Source organism: Vidua macroura, chromosome 6 (assembly GCF_024509145.1).
Source record: "Vidua macroura isolate BioBank_ID:100142 chromosome 6, ASM2450914v1, whole genome shotgun sequence".
Taxonomy (NCBI): domain Eukaryota; kingdom Metazoa; phylum Chordata; class Aves; order Passeriformes; family Viduidae; genus Vidua; species Vidua macroura.
The window spans coordinates 32,919,134-32,937,861 of NC_071576.1; the positions used below are offsets into that span (position 1 = coordinate 32,919,134).

Sequence of the window (18,728 nt, forward strand, 5' to 3'; positions counted from 1 at the left end):
TGGTTGCTGCCATTGGGTATAAAGTGTTACTCTTGTACTATAGACTTTTTTTTTTTGCAAGAAAAAGTTGTTTCTTGGGTTTGTGCTGCTAGTTATGTGAAGAGTAATAAGTGGAAACATTTTTTTTTCCCAAGAAAGGGAAAAAATTCTCATCATACTGGGCACATGATGATCTTTGGGCTTCTGTTGCTTTGGTGACTCAGATTTAGATGCTGGGCAGAGAATCAGGAACTGTCTGAAATCTGATACTGCATGACAGGCAATACATGAAACTGGCAGTAGAGTACTTTGTGACTGTTTTATTGTTCTCTCTCAAGATTATGACAATGAGGAAATTCTGACCTATGAGGAAATGTCACTGTACCATCAGCCAGCAAATAGGAAACGTCCCATCGTTCTGATTGGCCCCCAGAACTGCGGCCAGAACGAGCTGCGGCAGAGACTGATGAATAACGAAGTGGATCGCTTTGCCGCCGCCGTGCCCCGTGAGTGTGGCGGCAGATAAGGATCCTTGCTCCGAGCCTTGGCTGCAGACAAATCCTGTTGTGTTGGAAATAGTAATTAGGAGCTTGAGGGTTTGCGGCAAGATATATTGAGCTTCTGAAGAAAGGGAAGTTAATGCAAATCCAATGTTACAAACACTGTTCCAGAGGCATTAAAATATATGTGAATAAAATTGGAGTGAGTCACAGAAGTTCAAAAAGAAGCCAGTATAAATGGATAGAAAATTTTTAATCAAATGTCCTGCGTAAATTTAAATTTAGGTGGCTTTATTGCCCTCCCAAACCACTTGTATTTCAGTGAATATTATATTTTTAATGTCTAATGTCTAACCCTAGATTATGTTTACAAACAATTTAGCAATATATATTTGTTGAAAAACAATTAATAGCTGTTTTCACATTCAGAACACAACTGCATGGTTAAAACTATTCTTTTTGTAGTTTACTATTTTTTTCCTCTAGATAATGTAAAAGAGACCTCTAAATTAAGTTTGACAACGTAATCTCACCAGGGGCATTTATTGTAGAAAATAAAATACATGTATTTTATGGATATTTCCTATGTTGGGTTGGGGAGGGCATGGGGGTTGTGTTTGCATGATTAGCAATATGCCTGCTAAGAGAAAAGCTCTTTCTTTTCTTCAGTTTTATACGTGTATCACCATCTCGATTTGTTTTTTGTAGATACTACTCGGAGTAGGCGAGAGACTGAAGCCGCTGGCAGGGATTATCATTTCATCTCCCGACAGGCATTTGAGAGTGACATAGCTGCAGGCAAGTTCATTGAATATGGGGAGTTTGAGAAGAACCTGTATGGTACGAGCATAGACTCCGTGCGGCAAGTCATCAACTCGGGCAAGATATGCCTTTTAAATCTTCATACCCAGGTATGGCAAAGCTCTTGCCTGTCATGTTTTAATTGTAGAAGCTACTGTGAATTATCTATAGAGCTCTGTCTGGTTTATAAAATAAGCATGTTTTCAAGATCCATATTCATGTTTATGCCAGGATGCTCAGTTGACTGTATTCAGTTCTTTGTTTGCAAATATACACATCTTTATCTGTGCTGCAGGTGATAGGGGCCTTAGTTTTCACTAGCGTTAAGTATCTGGAAATGATCTAAAATTAAAAATTAATTAAAATAAGATTTGTGTCTCTCCGTCTTTCAATTATTCTGTGATCTTTGGCGTTTTTGAAGATAGCAATAACATTGTTTGTGATTATACTTGGAGGTTGCATTTCAGGAATGTGTATGCAGTTTCCAAATACAGTTCAGAAATGAACATCATATCAACAGTATTGAAAAAACATTTAGCTGTGACATTTTGGTTATGAAGAGAAAAACTATGCTTGCATACCTCAATTTGGAAATTTAGTCAAACATGGTAAGAGGCTGAGTCCTGGAATGCAGCCTGTTTTCTGATACATATGGTATGTATGAGGTCTGCTGCTGTTGTAGCTGCTGCAAAAGAAGCCCTAAAACTCAGCCACATCAGTAAAATCTGGTAGTATTGAAGCTATAGTTAGTCATCAATTAGTCATCACCAGTTGAGACCATGTGATACTTTACTAGTGTAGCTCATGGGCATTGCAAAGCATGTCATGAGATGCAGATTCATAACTCTAAAAATTTATCTAATTCTGTGGCTATAAAAATTTATCTCAGAGACAAGTTGTTTATCCCAAGACAAACCTGACAAAACAAAATGCCACACATACAGTAATAGTGCATCTGATGTCCTGTATTTTAATCTTCAAAACAGAAAAGGTTAAACTGTAGTTTTTCAAGTAAACTGTAATATTTAAAGACTCTTCCCTCTGTTCAAAACTGATACCTTTCCTTAGAATTGTATGACACTTAGTTCAATGTAGCTAACATTTTTTTTGCTTTTGGATACCAAAAGATCTGTTCCTTCAGTTCAGTTATGAAGAATATTCTTGAACAAAAGTAATTATTTCAGTTTCAGGAAGCTGAAAAATGTTGGAATATAAATTTCGTAGGAAATGGTGTCTGAACTCTGAAATGCTGTTACAATTCTATTGCAGTTAATATATTGTACAGTTGTTGTGTTTGAAGAGTATATTATCAATTGTAGCATGTGAATAGTGCATCAATAAATGCCCATTTCCTGCGTGGAATTGTTAAATATTTAATCCTATTTTTTCAGTCACTGAAAACACTCCGTAACTCTGACTTGAAGCCATATATCATATTTGTTGCACCACCTTCACAAGAACGACTACGTGCTTTATTGGCCAAAGAAGGGAAAAATCCTAAGGTAAGGTGTCTTACACTTTTGAAACCATGCTGTGTTTGGTGAACAAATGCACATACTCTTTCCTTGGGATGGGGACACAGTGATGGTACTGGCATTAGCATTGCAGTGAACCAGTGCAGTTGTGCTCCAGGTTGTTAGACAAGACCATGCTAAGGGAAGGGTTCATTCAGGATGCTTTTGCATAAAGGGATGTGAGAGGTATTAGACAAGGGAATGCTCTGCTAATTCAGTAATCCTGGGGCACAGTGTCTGCACTGGAGTCTCTGCATTTGGGTACAAAAAACATGACCTTTTATTTCAAAACTATGGAAAACTCAGTTTTGTCCTCAAGTAAACCCGGGAGTAATGCTATGGAGCAAAGGATTACTGGTTTTCATTTCAGAATATACCTGCCTTTGGAAAAGCATTTACTTGAAAATCCAAAACTCTTCAGATAAAATTATTTTAATGCTTGATCTTGTGGGATCACTCTTCATTTTTAACCAGTCATGTCCAAGATCTGAGCTTATGAGATTATTTAGTTTCTCAGAAGTTAGTTCTGCAGAATGGACTTGAAAGCCAAAGATTAAACTAGGACATCTGAAAGCTCAGAAAATTTCCTTATCAGGCTATGATATACCAAATGCTTATTGCTCAGGCAATGGAGTAGGTTCATCATCAGCTTTTTAAATGAAATCTACCCTGTAGTGATTGGCAGGTGCCCTTTGCCACCACAGTATCTTCAAAGTACTAATTGAGCATAATGTAGTTCATACTAAGGAAAAACAATCTTCCTAACATAACTCGCAGTTACGCCTGACACGGCTGTAGCTCAGGAATCATAACTCACTGTTTTCTATGGCTGTGTTGTTTTGCCCTCCTTGTTCGATGCAAGGCTGATTTATTACTTGTGTGCAAGATTTAAAAGTCCATTTAAGTCCAAGTGCTGGAACAGAGGAAATTTCCTTTCTTTCCTTTCCTCCTCCTGCCCCTGAGTCAAATATAATCACGGTCTTTAAATGGGTGTTTCCTTCTTCATGTTTATGCCATGAAAGAAACTTTATTTTATATAAATATTGCATCTTATGTATGTTCTGGATTTTTATTGCAATAGTCAAGGAATCCATTTGCAATAAAAAGGAGTGCATTTCTTGGTGTTACACTGTGCCTGTTTTCTTTCTGATTAATTGTATTGGAGTGGTATTTATTTCAATTGGGCACATGCTACCAAGTTAAACCCCTTCCCTGATAAAGAAAAGGGTATTTCTTGCAGGTATGCCCTAATGTTGCTCTGATTTTATCAAGAGTGTGTAGTGACTAAGAAAAAAATCCTGAAGGCCTGAAGTTCCCTTTGAAATATCCTACCTGGATTATTAACTCTAAAAATTATACCTGAATATTTCTTCATACAATACAAAAAGAAGTTGAGAGAAATAAACACACTTTTAGAATCTAAGTGTAAGAAAAATTCTGAAATCAAAACATTTCTACTTCTGCCTTTGTATCATTTATCTACACTGCAATATTCTTGCTTTTAACACATGCCCTTCTATATGGGCATATATAACATATGCCAAATGGTGTTTTCCATGTTTCTGCAATGTTATTCACCTGATATTATGGTGATTTGGTCATCCTCAATGTGTAACTGTCACTGTGTGTGGCTCTTACTGCTGTGTATTGAACAGTCACAGCCATATCCTTTGGCCGTTAGGTGTTGGTAGTGCCAGTGGAATGCTGCCTTGTTCTGCGCAGGTCAGACTTTGTCTTACACCATCTCTGCCATCTCTAGTCTCCCTCAGTGAGATCAGTGTTGTGTAATGAGCAATGCTAGATCTTCCTCATTTTCTTCAGCCTGGACAGTTATTTACTCTTTGCCACTCATAGCCAGTCAGTCAGGATTGTTTTGAACGCCCTTAGCTTTCAAATATGGGTCATGATTGAGTGTTCTGTAAACTTTTTAACAGCCAATAGCAACACCAGGAGTGTTCGTGTAAAGAAACTGAGTTGTTCCCTTTCCCTGTTGTTACTGTGGGGGAGAAGCTTACACACCTACACTAACTCTGTTTCTGATTGCAGCCAGAAGAGCTGAGAGAAATCATAGAGAAGACAAGGGAGATGGAACAGAACAATGGCCACTACTTTGATACAGCAATTGTGAATTCTGATCTTGATAAGGCGTATCAAGAGTTACTTCGGTTAATAAATAAGCTCGACACAGAACCCCAGTGGGTGCCCTCCACCTGGCTACGATGAGAGCAGTTCCAAGGGACAAATGGACTTCAATCTAGTTACCTTTCCAAGCAGATCATGTGTAGGTCTGCCCAATTCTAGTATAAATGCATGTGAGCTCTAGACCTCAGTGGCAGCATCCTTTGCCAGTGAAATTGCGTATTACCGAGAAATACGCTGATCAGCTTGTGAGCCAATTTAACTGATCTAAAGATTGTCCAGGTTTTCTTTCTCTGTGGTCTAGAAATGGAGACTATATCAGTACTAAATTCTAAAGCTTTAGATAGATTTTTTTCTAGCAACTACTTTTATACATAAATCCACTTTTTTTAACTTAGAATCACCCTTAGGACAAAGATTTTAAATGTGTTTGTGTGTGTGTGTATATATATATATAGTCTATGCTGTCACATAGTTATAAATATGAATGTTATTTAACACTTAACTTAATGACTTTGTGGGACATGATGCTAGTTCAGGAGCATAATTCTACAGATCATTGGGCAGAGGAATAATCTACATGTGAAAAAATGTCAATGAGAAACCTTTCCTGTTCAAAAAATACACAGAATGAAGATGCTACTCTGGTCTGGAGCTGCCCTATGAGGCTTGAGATAATATTTTAATTCTCAAACATTCCACTTTCAATTAGCACTGTGTTGAAAAATGTGTATAATGTAAATATTTTGATCCTTGTGTCTTTTTTAGTCAGACTTTTAAAATCAGATTTGACTGCACAGTAATTTTAGGTCCAATCAAAGATGACTGTTATATTGAACTTTTAGATGTGATATTTTTACGGTATTTTCTTTAAAACACACCGACTGATTGGAGCCGCTGTTTTTCACAGACTTGTAGAGATAGAAGGGCAGAGGTTATATTTTTGTGAAAATTTATAGTTATAAGACATGCTGCTTGAAAGTCAACTAAAATTCTCATGTTTTATAACAGAATACTGACTAATACAGATTGATGTGCTGAACATTGGAAGACAGTGGGGTTTTTTAATCTCTGCAAATGGTTCGTGTTGTGGCTGTTGGACTAATGGACAACTAACTGGAATTAAAATAGCTGAATGTAGCTACTGTGTTATGAGTATTGTAATTCACTAGCCAACGTATTGTCCTGCATTTGCTCAGTGCTGCAGTGAAAATATGTGTAAAACACTGGTAACTGACTGAGAAGTCACAAGAAAGGGGTATATTTTTAATGATTAAAACAGAAACTTGAAATAAGGGAACAAAAGGTAAGGTCTGTATCCTAATGCATTCTGCAAAGCAGGTAGGAACATCTCTGCATCCTCAGATGATTCTGGCTGTGAAGGTTTAACTACTGTGGCTGTGCATCTGCAGTGAGGCTGTTGTTGCTGACACTAAATGAATAGTAGTATCTTGGCTGGTTTGGGTAGCACAAAGAACCTTAACTGTGAATATCTCTTTTAGCCATAGCGTTTCTTTGTTCCTACAGGTAAAACACTGGAGTTATGTCAATGTGTAGTTCACTCCTGTCTAATGTTGAAGGATAGAAAAGCAGTTACTGTTTTCCATTCTGTCTTGCATATATTCTTTCTTAAAATGCTAGTGGAACAAATTCACACCCATATTTAAAGAGCTCTAAGTATAGAGCAGATATAAATTGTCAGGTAACTGTCCTAGGTACTGAACTAATAATCAGTACATTTTTGTGTTGAAAAATTGAAGTATAGAGTGTGTTCCTGTCTTGCTAGAAAGCAGAATTATTTGCTGGTTTAATTATATTTAGGGCTGAAAAGCAATTAAGCAATCAGTGGAGATAGTAATGATGCTTCAGAAAGAAAATGGGGTGGAAACTTGAATAGCTTACTTCAAGTCAGCATTAGAAATACTGTGCTACTGTTGGCCTAAGGGGCTGGATATTCAAAATTATGGCTTTTTGCCTCACATTGCAGGCGTGTTCTCAGTTTCATCCATAGTTCATGACAACAACAGTGTTCAGGTATATTGGAAAAATGGTATTGCTTCTAACCTTTTTAAAGATGATTGTAGATGTATTAGGCTTTTGGGTATTGAATGTTTCTGGACAAGAAGGTGGAAAGCAGTAAACCATGGTGAGTAAGGTTAACCTAGCTCAGCTGTGTAGATGCTGTCCAAATTCTGCCAGTCCCAATGAGCACAAGGTTGCTGAACCCCCTTAGGTATTCAGTGTTTATAGGCAGCATCAGTCTCAGCAAATCATGCCATTAATGTTATTTCATTCATGTTTGTCTCCCCAGTTTTTCTGAAATGGTGTACAGAATGTTTTTATACAAATGAGCTTTTGAATGTAGACTTAAAGCATATTGCTTGAAGTTGAGCTCTACTCTCCTAATTCCTAAGGCACACAGCACTCACTGACATCCAGAGAGGTGCTATGATAGCTTTTAACCAGTGTTAGCTTTGTCCCCTGCTGAAAGGAAGCGCTTGAGCAGCACTGAAATATGTACCTGGCTGTCCATCTGCTGCCAGCTTGGAGCTGGAACTACCTTGTGTAAGAAATCATTCTGTCTTGTTTAATGAAGAATGTGTGCTAGTTCCCTCGAGAATAAAAGAAAATACTGGGAGAACTCTTCAACCTTATCCCAGGTTTTGTTGTGAGCTGTATCAGACTGAAGTGAGGGTATCTGCATTTTTACCAGTCCAGATTTAATGAAAAATAAATGTTAGATGAATTGCATAAAGTAATTTTTGAATGTAATTAAATGTGACTTTTTAAAATATTAGATGGGGGTTCTATGCCTTAAATAATTAAGGTAACTTTACTGAGACCTGTGGTTAGCCCCACATTTTACTTTTATACATATATCTGCACTCTGTATTTTGAGACATCATGAACTGCACACTAATGTAAAAATGTAAAATATTTCTAAATTTAAAATAAATCACTTTACAATTTTACTCCTTGTAGTGGATTTTGGGAGTCTTCTTTCTGCCACTTTGCTGAATGTATGAAACATGCTGTGACTCATCAGTGCCCTGCAGGATGTTCTGTGCACCTTCTGACACCATCCATCCTGTGGGAGAGGCAACAAGTCTGCAGAGCTCCTGCCTGCAGGTCTGCAGTCTTTCTTCTGTCTCTCTTTCAAGCTGGATCTGTATCTTACAACAGACTATGGACCTACCATTCAGCTGTGCTGTCTGCAGCTACACGAGAGAAAAGAAATGGCCTTACTATTCATACAATTCTAAAATTATTTTTTTAAATGTGTTAATAGAAAACTCCTTGCAGTTACCCTGCATCTGCAGTTAGGTGCTGCATCATGTTTAAAACAAGATGCTTACCTTGAATAGACTAGACTTGTAGTACTAGAAGCTATGACCTAGCATTAGTTGCGGGGCACGTGTTCAGTTTGCTGATTGCAAACCAGTGTCTTCAAGAAAAAGAACACAACCAAATGGCTGTGGACTGACAAGGTGGTGATTGGTCAAAGGTTGGACTCAATGACCTTAGAGGTCTCTTTTACATCCTAAATTATTCTGTGCTTCTGTCTTTAGGAAAACAGCTCTTCAGACTGAGCGGGTTTTAGTGACAGCCTGCTGATCAGCCACTCTCCTGGACTCCACTCATCAGCCTTGGACTTGGTAATCGCAGGAAGGACAGACTGCTGTGGATTCAACCCTGCTTTGCTTGCCAGCCTACTGAAGCAATGAAGATTTGCAGCAACATGTAGCTAAATGTTTTTTTCTATGTGCTTTTGGCAGGACGGAGCCACTTCTCCATACTTATTTTAAAGCAGTAAAGATAAAGTAAATGTGGGCACAGGCTGTAAGAGATGTATTCTGCGTGGTTTCCAAGTCAGGGGTAAAGGGTGAAGCAGAGGTTTTATTTTGAAATCAGCACAACAAACTTTTAAGACTCTCATCTTCTAGCAACTCGAGCCAGACACCAGGTTTTTTAGCAGTTAAAATTTACATTTGTTTCTAGCACAGACAGTACACAAGTTGGCAGAACCTCTAATTAAAACCGTAGATATTTTAGGCCCATGGTAACAATCGTGCAACAAAAATGTATCACAGAAGACTGTGGATTTCATCAACAGGTTAGAAAACTAGAGTTTCCTTTACAGGGATTTGACTTCAGCTGTGCCAATATTGGCTCTAAGCAACTTGAACATTACTGGTTCAGCAGCAAAGAACATCACATGCATCTTCCTCCCTAAGTAACATTTTTCTCTGCTTGTACTAGGAAAGGGAGCAATTAGATGAATCTGATTAGGCAAATCCAGAGCCATCCTTCAAAAAAAAAAAAAAAACCAGCTATCAACAGTCATTCCTACTAAGTGAAGAAAGAGGCAAAACATGGACTGGAAGGCTTTCCTTATAGCAGAGCATCTGACCCATTTCTGCCTTCCCTCCTATGCTGTAGTCAAGTTCCCAGATTTCTAATCTCCCAGGAGAAATCCACAATCCATTCAACTCAAGACTTGGACACCAAATGAGAAACCACATAAGTATCTTGGAGGCAACATGTCTTGAATTATATTGCAACTGGACATTCTGTATTTTGAGTCCCCTGCTCCATATACAGCAACTGTGCAGGGTTACTCGAAGAGAAGGTCTTCATCCTTCTCTTCTGCTAAGAGATTGGCTGGCTCACTTTCCTCACCAGCAGCCCTCCGCAGCTCCCGTTCTTGGTCAGACTTTTCTTTCAAGACTTTTTTCTTTTCCTGGATCTTTTTAAGCCTGTGAAGAGAAGTGCAGCTTTATCTGTGAAGCAAATATGTTTTCATATAGCAGTTAGTAGCTATGCCATACAACTTGGCCTTGATAAAGCTACCTGGAAAAGTTCCACAGAAAACAAAAATTCTCTAACAAATACCAAATTTGGCAAAATGGCAAAAATAAAAGGCTATTATTGCTAGCTGCTGCAATTGAAAAACTTAACCAGACTATAAATTATATTCTTGACCCTAAACACTGCATTATACTATTCTGCTTGTGTTTGATCAAGTTCATTCCTCTTTCATTCATTTCAGGTTTGACATTTTTGTTTCAGGTGACCCAGAACATTGACTGTATTGGCAAAGGTGTAGTTGAAGCAGAACACCTCAGGGTACCGTATCACATCATTCCCTCTGCAAGAATGACAGCTATGTACAAATTAATGGAAGGGATTAATTTATAACTTTCAACAAGTAATTGGTGAGTGCCTAGCTCTGGAAATTCCATGTGCAGTAAGAATGAGGTCATGTTTAACAGTGTTTGCTTCCAGATTTGGTGAACAGTTCTCCTAACTCCCTTCTGAGGAGTGGTCTGTGTTAGGAAGAGACCAGTCTAGTCTTTTGACTAGTCTTTTACCTGTAGAATTCCTCTCGTTCTCGTTCATCCAGTTCTGTGATGATATAAGAAAGAGTACGCTCGATCCTGGGAATAATCACTAAAAAAAATATAAGGAAGTTGGGACTACTGTTATATTAGCCAAGAAGTTACCTAATGTACTGCACAGATGTTGTTTGAAGTCAATTTAGTAATTCTTTTTGCTAGGGGAAATCTTATGTCTTTCATGGAAGATCATACTATTTCCTGAGAGACAAGTACACAAAATATAAAAATGTCCTGACAAGGGGGCAAAATTTGAATTAAAACTACGTTCTTCCATCACATTGTTTCAGAAACTTCAGTATAGCACCTTTACTCAGAATTATCCATTTAAAAAGGCCATCATGAAAACAAATATTCAAATACAACACCATCACAAAAGATAAGACACTAAACACAGCTTTAACACCAAACTGCACAAGCTCTGTGTCAGAATCTTTTGTTGAAAGAAGAAACCTGTTACCAGCACTACCAAAATTATTTGGAAGGCTGCAGAGGAAACCTTTTCTAAGTCATATTCTCAGTGACAAGCTGCAGTTAAGGCCTCTATGTTAAAAGAAACCAGTCCAAGAAAAACTGCTGAAAAGGATGATTTGGAAACATGGACTGACTGATGTTACTGTGTACATGCAAAAATTATTAAATCCAGGACATCAAAACTCAGAAAGCAACTTGAAACAGTCAAAGCAGTCTGGACACTGCAGCAAAAGGAATCACAGCCAATGTTGGGATTGTAGTAGCACTTAAGAAATGGCAAGAAACAAATTTACAAACAAGAACACGAAGAACAAAGAATTCAGATCAAAGAAAAATACCAGGGTATTGCCATAAGGACTGCTCCATCCAGAACCAAGAAGTCACCAGCCTCTCCACTGGCACCACCATTACAGTTTTAAACTTCGTAAGAGTGATTTAAAGTTAAATATATTTTAGTTGTTTGAAGTTTATTATGCTAGCTATTGAAACATCTTAACACACAGAAACATCCTATCTTTTGCTTCTAGTCAACAGCCTTCACCAGTTAACTCAAAGTCACTAACAGGGACTGCAGAATGTTTGTAAAACTTTTGTCCTGTTGGGTCTTAATACAATTTCCTGATTACTTTCTCATGTTTGCCTATTCATTTATCTCTGTGTCCTCCAGTCCATTCCACCGGGCTTTTAATTTTTTTCTTTCTTGCAATATGCCTAATTGTAACGCTTTTTAGAAAGCATTCTTGAAGTGGTGAGAAATTCTAAGAAAGAATGACTTCCTTGACCCTGCTCCTTATCTTGCACGGAGACAGAAAAATGTTATGCATCCCAAATGGAAAAGTACTCACCATGTTCAATTGCATTCACACGTCTGTTTGTTATTTTAATGGCTTCATCCAAAGTAATAAAGGATGTCTGGTGGAATGGGATTAAATAGTTAATACATAACAAATTCAACATTTCCATCAATTCTGTACAAAAAAACAAAGAGCACTTGAAAGCCAAGTCTATAATGTAGCTTTACAAACTATGTCCTTGTTAGAAGCAGAATGTGTTCTAGTAATGTCACTAGCAAGCTGAATACTGCACATTAGCAGTTACAAATACCAACTCTCCCAAAAAGTTTCTTCTGAGCATTAAAGAATAAGGATTCCTCTGAAGCAGTAATATGGCTAAAAAAGGTTTGCAACTTTGTACAGCACTGAGACTAAATTAAGCTACAACTACTGAAAGATAATACTTTCATTTCAGAAAAGTGAGAAACCAACAATCCTATTCTCTCACCAACCTGTAACGAGGCCAGTTCCACAAGCAGCTCCACAGCTTTGGCATAGTTCCTCTTCAGCTTAGCCAGCTGTTCTCCACCTCTGGCCAAGCCAGTCAGCTCATAGCCTGAAAAAAAAAAAAAAAATTGTTACTATTGCTATTATAGTGATTCCTTACTAGATAAAAATTAATACTTTACACACTACAGGGATATAAAGAGCTTATCAAGTGAGAAGCTAAAGCCTTTGTCCATTAACAAATTGTCTTTATGGTGTATTTTGTCGTGCATATTTCTAGTAACACTTAGAAGTCTCAAAATCTGGGTATACAAGTCTTCTCCTCACCTGAAAAACTCACTGATTTCGTAAAGTAGAATCTATTAGAAATTCCTAATAATCCCTCCATGTCACAGGAGCAGGCAAAACATCAAAGGAAGTAAGTACCCATATGCCTATGATGTAAACTGACTTACCATTAAGACATGACAATATTTCTGTATGAGCATGGAATAGCTATAAGTACACAAAGACAGAAAACACTTGTGTTCTACTTACTGTCCCCTCCTTCCTGGTAATGCTCAAAAACTGGCAAGGTTACACCTGACAAAAGCGAACAAAAATGCATGTCAGAGACATAAAGGGTTACAGATTTATGAAGTACAGCTCACTTTTACCCCATTTGCTTCTAATTATGTAATAGCAGAAGCTTTGTTTACAAAATATTCCTACATAGCTTGGAATGATTAAGTCATGCTGGCTCTGACATAAAATACGGAACTTCAGAATTATGTTGAGTTTGCAGAGATCAAGACCCATGAAAAATTCAGGGAAGTATTCTGGTTCATTCCGTTTTATTATATTTAGTAATATGTTCCCTTTGCTTAAGGAATATTTTATTCATTCAATCCTAATGTATCTGTCTTGTTTTCTTCATAGAAAACTGTGTGGATAGACAATTGTTTGAAATTAGTTTAACTTTGGGGCTTAACTCCCAATCTGTTTTCCAGTAAAGCTCTATGGAAGTTACACTTTGTCCAAAAATTCAGAAATTGGACTGAAGTTTAGACACATTCATTTTATTTTATAAGAGGTAAGTAACCAAATATAAAAATCATAAGCTGTATGTGAAAAAAACCAACAAATTACAAGTGTTCCTACAGACAGATAGGTAAGGAAAAAAGGAGACAGTGTTTGGATACATTCCTGCCTATTTCCAAGTCTCCTCCCACAATTCCCTTACGAGTTGAAGTACTCAGGGCCTAGAAAGGAGTCACCGTCACCTGCTACATTGTCTTTTTTAGCTCTGATCTTGACTTGTGCTTTGTTCACATTTTGGATCACAGTGGTACTGTAAGGAAGAAAACACAAATCCTAATCAGGAAAGTTGAAGAGGTTCATTAACTCATCATTATAGACAAGATGAATCAGTTATCAAATAGCTGCAAGGACCTGGAAAGTGTTATCAGCTCAGTTCTCCTTGCAATTCATTGCAGAGTCTTCAAAGTTAACACATAAGCTTTGAAAGAAACAGGTTGCCAGCAAAGTTTGGAAAAGATGCAGAGTCTATGAAATGTAACTTTAAAAATGTCTTAGACCAAGTTTACAAAGCACAGCTGAAAAACTAGCCAGTTATCCAGCAAATTATTTTAATAGCATTGAGTTGAATCAACCTGTAAGATTTCTTTCACAATGAAAGTGAAGGAATTTCAAGGCTTTAAATGCAAACCAAGCCTACAACATTTTGTTCATTTTAGTTTCTAAGTATTTGTTCTTTCAGATCATTAATGAGTTTATTTACCCACTACCATATTAACAAACTCAGACTTGTACAACAATTGATCTTGAAGCATTCCAAAGTAACTTAAAGTCTTCAAAGAACGGGTCACTACAGCTAACTCCTCTGCTGAAGTCCAGTTTACTTACAGGGTGGAATCTGACTTGTTTATAGCTAAACACAGTGACTAGTTAGGACAGGAAACAGCACTAGATCCAAATGAAAGGGCAAAAAGACTTTTCTTCAGCAGCAGGCAGATTACTACTGTGTCTGATCACATGGCTCTTCCCCATTAGTTGGTAGTACCATCAGCTGAATCTTAAACACTTCCCCATGCACACCTGAAAGAATTACACAAACACCCTAGACAGAACTGTAATTTATTAAAATACAATTAAAGTATCCTGCTGGAAGAAAAGCATTTGTTTCCCCTCTTGCATACAGCCCTCTCTAGCCCTAGTGAGACAAAGGTCAGTGAGGTAGGAGATAACAACTGGTAAAATCACTGTGTGACTTACTGGCAGAAAAGAGCACACATTACATCTATCCCTCAAATTCACATGAAAGACCAAATTAACAAATTGTCCAATACTCTGATATAAATTCTTGCTTCCCTGCATTTTTGATTCCAAGCCACAAAAAGCAATACCTTCTCAAACCACAGACAAAAAGTTTTGGCAATCTTTCCACTTTGTTTAGCTTCCAATGGAGTAAATGTTTTCATCATGCAAGTTCTCTCTCTCCTGCCTTTACATAACAGAATTTAGTTCATCCCGTCCACTGTCATCTTTTTTGAGATGCCTTTAAGAATTAACATTTTTTTCCAAAAGAGAAAATAATAATTTGTTGATAGCTCTTTCCCATAGGTAGGACAGCCTCATGAAAGCCCAGCAATCCTCACCTGAAATCTCCTGCTGTGAACTTTGCCTCAGCAAGTGAAAAGGCAGCTTCTCTCATCACCTCACCCATCAGCATCTTAGTCTGTTTAAAAAAAAAAAAAAAAAAAAAAAAAGGCAGCAAATACAAGGCACATTGTTACTACTTTTCCAGGATAAATACCTAGCAGCATAAAGAGAAGAAATTGAAGAGAGTGAGAAGGTCCTATAAGCATAGCTTACTCTCAAACTGGAAATTGTAATTCTCAGGTGACTGTCAAAAAAAGAGAAATATTTCAGCTGTGTCACATTGTAGAACTCATAGAAAAAGCAAAAGATTTGTCTTAATAATGAAATTCTATTACATGAGTGTTAAATAACAACAATAAAGTGGCTCAGTAGGGAAAGACTCTTGTTTCACATTGTATGGAATATTATGAGACAGCTGAAATTGGTTTTCAACATACAAATGTATACAGCTTTGTGAAGCTGCACTCTCTTCCCACTCTATTTTTTCCCAATTTTTACAGATTTTTAGCCCTTGTAGCTAAAAACTATTGAGAAGCACCAGCCTTTGTGTGTTAGACAATGTACAGGAAGCAATGAAAGATGATGAGAGCTTGTCTACAGTGTGGCAACAAAGGACCACTGCTAACCATGAACACTGCAGCAGCTGCAGCTAAAACAGTACAACTAAACCTATCTGATAGGGCAGAACACAACAACACAGAGTAGGCTCTACTGACTATCTCAGATTTGTCATCCATGTTACAAAGAAAGAAGCAGGACTGTTTCTTCATAAAGGAACAGGTCCCATCTGAACAAAACTTCTGCTTGCTAGTGTACCTAGTCATGCAGGAAACTATATAGATATGCAGTATCCCCTCAAGCCAGAAAAGCAATAAAAATGGGGCTACAGAACATTTTGATACCAATCCTAAAGTATTTGGTAGCATCAGAGCAAATTCCCTGTAATATAGAAGAGATGATAGGGAACTTGGGACACAAAAGAAAGCAGAGGCTAAGACTGTCTGGAAAGAGGGGAAGAATATTAACTCTTCCAAGTTTCTGTATCATTGCAGCCAAAGAAACATAATTCTGCTCATGTGTTCTCAGTAATCTCACTTACAAAAAACAGGCTAGCCAGAAAGTCATCCTATATTCCAGCCTATCTAATCAAGTTAGGAGAATAGGAATGCACAACAGACAGAACAGTAAAGTGAGCCAAACAAAGGAAAATTCTAATTTACCTACCTCAATAATTTTCTTAAGGATCTGCCTGAATCGAAGCGTCAAAGCATCAGATTTTTTCTTCAAGAGGTTACGACCTGTTTGGGCTCCTTTCAAACGAGCCTTCATGATGGTCTGAGCCCTGGTAAGCAGAGGAATAAAGAAAAAACATCCTCCATCATCTGAAGGGATTAGGAAAAAACATGAAGTTTTCTGACATGCATATGACTGAAATTATGAAGCAACCATGAAACACGATTGCAGTAAAACAAGATAGCCACTTCAGGACAGAATTTTAGATTCCCATTTAAAATCAAGGGAAATTATATTTATCTCCATCATCAATGATAACTACTAGGTTATTATCTGTGAAGTCAAAGCTCATGGAAAATTGACAAGACATCTCTCAGTGCTTCTGTAATAGGAAATAAGAGTTTTCATTTTTCTTCATGACTTGGAAGTACCAGAAATCAAACTACTCCAAATACCCAGTGTCACTGTGACATGGGTATTGCTTTTAAGTTCTTTTACTGCCATGCCACCTTCTCAAAATCAGACAAAGCAAATTCTTCACGTGGTCATAACAGTTGATGCCATGTTCTGATTTTACAGAGCAAGAAGATGCAGCAGTTGTACATTCTGATTTTCCTTAGCTTATGCTTATATGCTGCATAGGAGATTTACAAGCTACCAAAGACAATCAAAAGCAGCAACAATTTTAAAGGGATATTAGTGAGTTAGCTGTAGCTTTCACCTTTACATCCAGTAGCACACTTATAGGTTTCTTGTGTGAAATTAGGGACTGTACTGCTTTCTACATGCAACCACTGTGCACAAAGGACACTGCTTAAGTCAAGTTCTTACACACTTCCTCTCTGACCTTGGAAAAGATAAGTATAATTAAGATTCTATCTACACAGTGGAATCCATTACTGGCCACACCTACTGGCATATGATGAAAATAGCGCCATTAACTTCTACCAAATATGTCTAACTGAAAATCATTAATACTTTATGAATGTTTATGATTTAAAAAAAATCAGAGAGTAAAACCAGAACTTTACTTTCCCAACAAGCAGGTGTCTGTCATCACCTTGAACTAACTTGTTTGCTCTGTTCACCACCTGCCAGAGACTGGCTGGCCTTCTAGTTCGAGCAAGATCTCACTCGCTCTGAGAGTGCAATAAACAAAGTCTTGTTTACTCTCAAGGAAACTGAGCAGTTTCTGGAATTGAAGACATCCAGCACAGAAGAGGCTCATACCAGCAAGCCACTTTATAACAACAACAACAAAAAAAAAAAAACAAACCCCAAACAACATAAAAAGTAAACCTTGTGAAATTCTCTTCTGTTAGGTAACAAAATTAATTGTTGCAGACAAAGGTCATCCTTCTTTTGCCATTCTAACTCATATTCCTTTGGGAACAGCACTCACATTATTGCCTATCACCTTGTTTAAAAACGGGCTTGTAAATATTAGGCCTTTGTACATGACCACCCTCGTGCCACAGTGACACATCACCTCACAAAACCAGGCACCTTTCTAAAGTGATTGAAGTGCCCCCTCCTTGCACACCTAAACTGAATGAAAAAAGCACCACCAAAGAGCAGAAGCGAGGCCAGATGACTTAGTGTACGCAGTAATTCATTTCTATGTACGCAATAGTTTATGTCTAAACTAAATTTCAAAACAGAACCTTTGCCATGTAATGTATTAATCTTTCCATATAAACTGTTACTTTATATGTCCTGAGCTCATACAGAGTGAATAATTATTATTTTATGTTTGAGATTTTCTGTCCTTCAAGGGATCCTTTTTATTATTATAAAGATTATGTGCAGGCAATCCACTTTTATGTGAGAATATTTAAAATAGTCTTTCACCTTAAAGCAAAGTCAGTCTGTCCTGGAGGGTTCCAAAGAGAAACTGAACAGTGTTATTAAACCAGCAATTTTATTCAATTGTTTGTGTTAGTTCCAATGTTGTTGGCAGCTTTCTAAGCTTTCTCAGGAGACATCTGATTTCATGACAAATAGTTTGCTGTCTGGAGCTGGAAAATTACCTGACTGTCCACTACACTGGGAGCACTTTACTTCCTTCTTTTAACGCTCTATGGCCAAGCTCTCGTGAAGCACTATCCTCTGTTGCAAAGTAAGGGGAAGCTGTCGTTCCGTTTGTCCATCTGTCCTACACAAACATTCTACAAATTGTTCTTTTTTAACTAAGGTTTGCGTTAATCACGTGATTTTAAATATCACACCCAGCATCTCGGTGCCGGGCCCTGCCACGGCCCTCTGAGGACAGACAGGACTGATGTGGAGCCTGGAAGCAGAATCTGAAGCTTAGGACCAGCGGCCCTCAGCGGCTCCGTCACAGAACCGGGGGAGCCTCGCTCGGCGGCGCAGGGCAAGCGGCCGAACGACTCCGAGCGCCGAGCCCCGAGCCGATGAGGAGCCCTGAGCGCCCCGAGAGCCGGCGCTCCCGCCGCCCCGGGCACGGCGCGGAGCCCCGCGCTCCCCCCTCGGCGCTATCCCGACCCGTCCCGGCGGACACTCACATCCGCGAGGGGAAGATCTCGATGCGGTCCTTGGCCGACATGGCTGCGGCGGGGCCGGCTCGGGCTGTCAGCGCAGTCACCGCCGGGGCCCGGACCGGCTGTCGCCGCTGTCGCCGCTGTCGCCGCCGCCGTCACGTGACTCGGCCCCGCCCCCGCGCCGGGCGGTGCCCGCGCGCGGGGGACCGAACCCGGATGCGCGCGCGGCGCCGGGCGCGCCGCTTGTGGT

At 38.6% G+C, this 18,728-nt stretch overlaps 2 protein-coding genes across 3 annotated transcripts in view; one reads left to right on the forward strand and one right to left on the reverse strand.

Moving 5' to 3' along the window:
- The window catches only part of PALS1 (protein associated with LIN7 1, MAGUK p55 family member), a 33,697-nt gene extending 25,792 nt beyond the window's left edge, over window positions 1–7,905 (forward strand). The window contains exons 12-15 of the mRNA XM_053981636.1: window positions 318–485; window positions 1,188–1,390; window positions 2,672–2,782; window positions 4,841–7,905. Coding sequence (XP_053837611.1) covers window positions 318–485; window positions 1,188–1,390; window positions 2,672–2,782; window positions 4,841–5,017 — 659 coding nt within the window. The 3' untranslated portion in view covers window positions 5,018–7,905. The remainder of the gene's footprint in view (window positions 1–317; window positions 486–1,187; window positions 1,391–2,671; window positions 2,783–4,840) is intronic.
- A 905-nt stretch (window positions 7,906–8,810) lies between these two features.
- Window positions 8,811–18,642, reverse strand: ATP6V1D (ATPase H+ transporting V1 subunit D). Of its 2 annotated transcripts, none has more exons than XM_053981634.1 (9): window positions 18,503–18,642; window positions 15,969–16,086; window positions 14,741–14,820; window positions 13,346–13,413; window positions 12,621–12,665; window positions 12,089–12,192; window positions 11,649–11,715; window positions 10,306–10,384; window positions 8,811–9,690 (listed from the first exon to the last, which is right to left on the reverse strand). In XM_053981634.1, the coding sequence occupies exons 1-9, from the start codon at window positions 18,541–18,543 to the stop codon at window positions 9,549–9,551; spliced, it is 744 nt and encodes a 247-aa protein (XP_053837609.1). In that variant the 5' UTR covers window positions 18,544–18,642; the 3' UTR covers window positions 8,811–9,548. The 2 variants fall into 2 exon arrangements, with proteins under 2 accessions (XP_053837609.1, XP_053837610.1); XM_053981635.1 differs by lacking the exon at window positions 18,503–18,642 and adding an exon at window positions 18,008–18,273.
- Window positions 18,643–18,728: the final 86 nt, after the last annotated feature.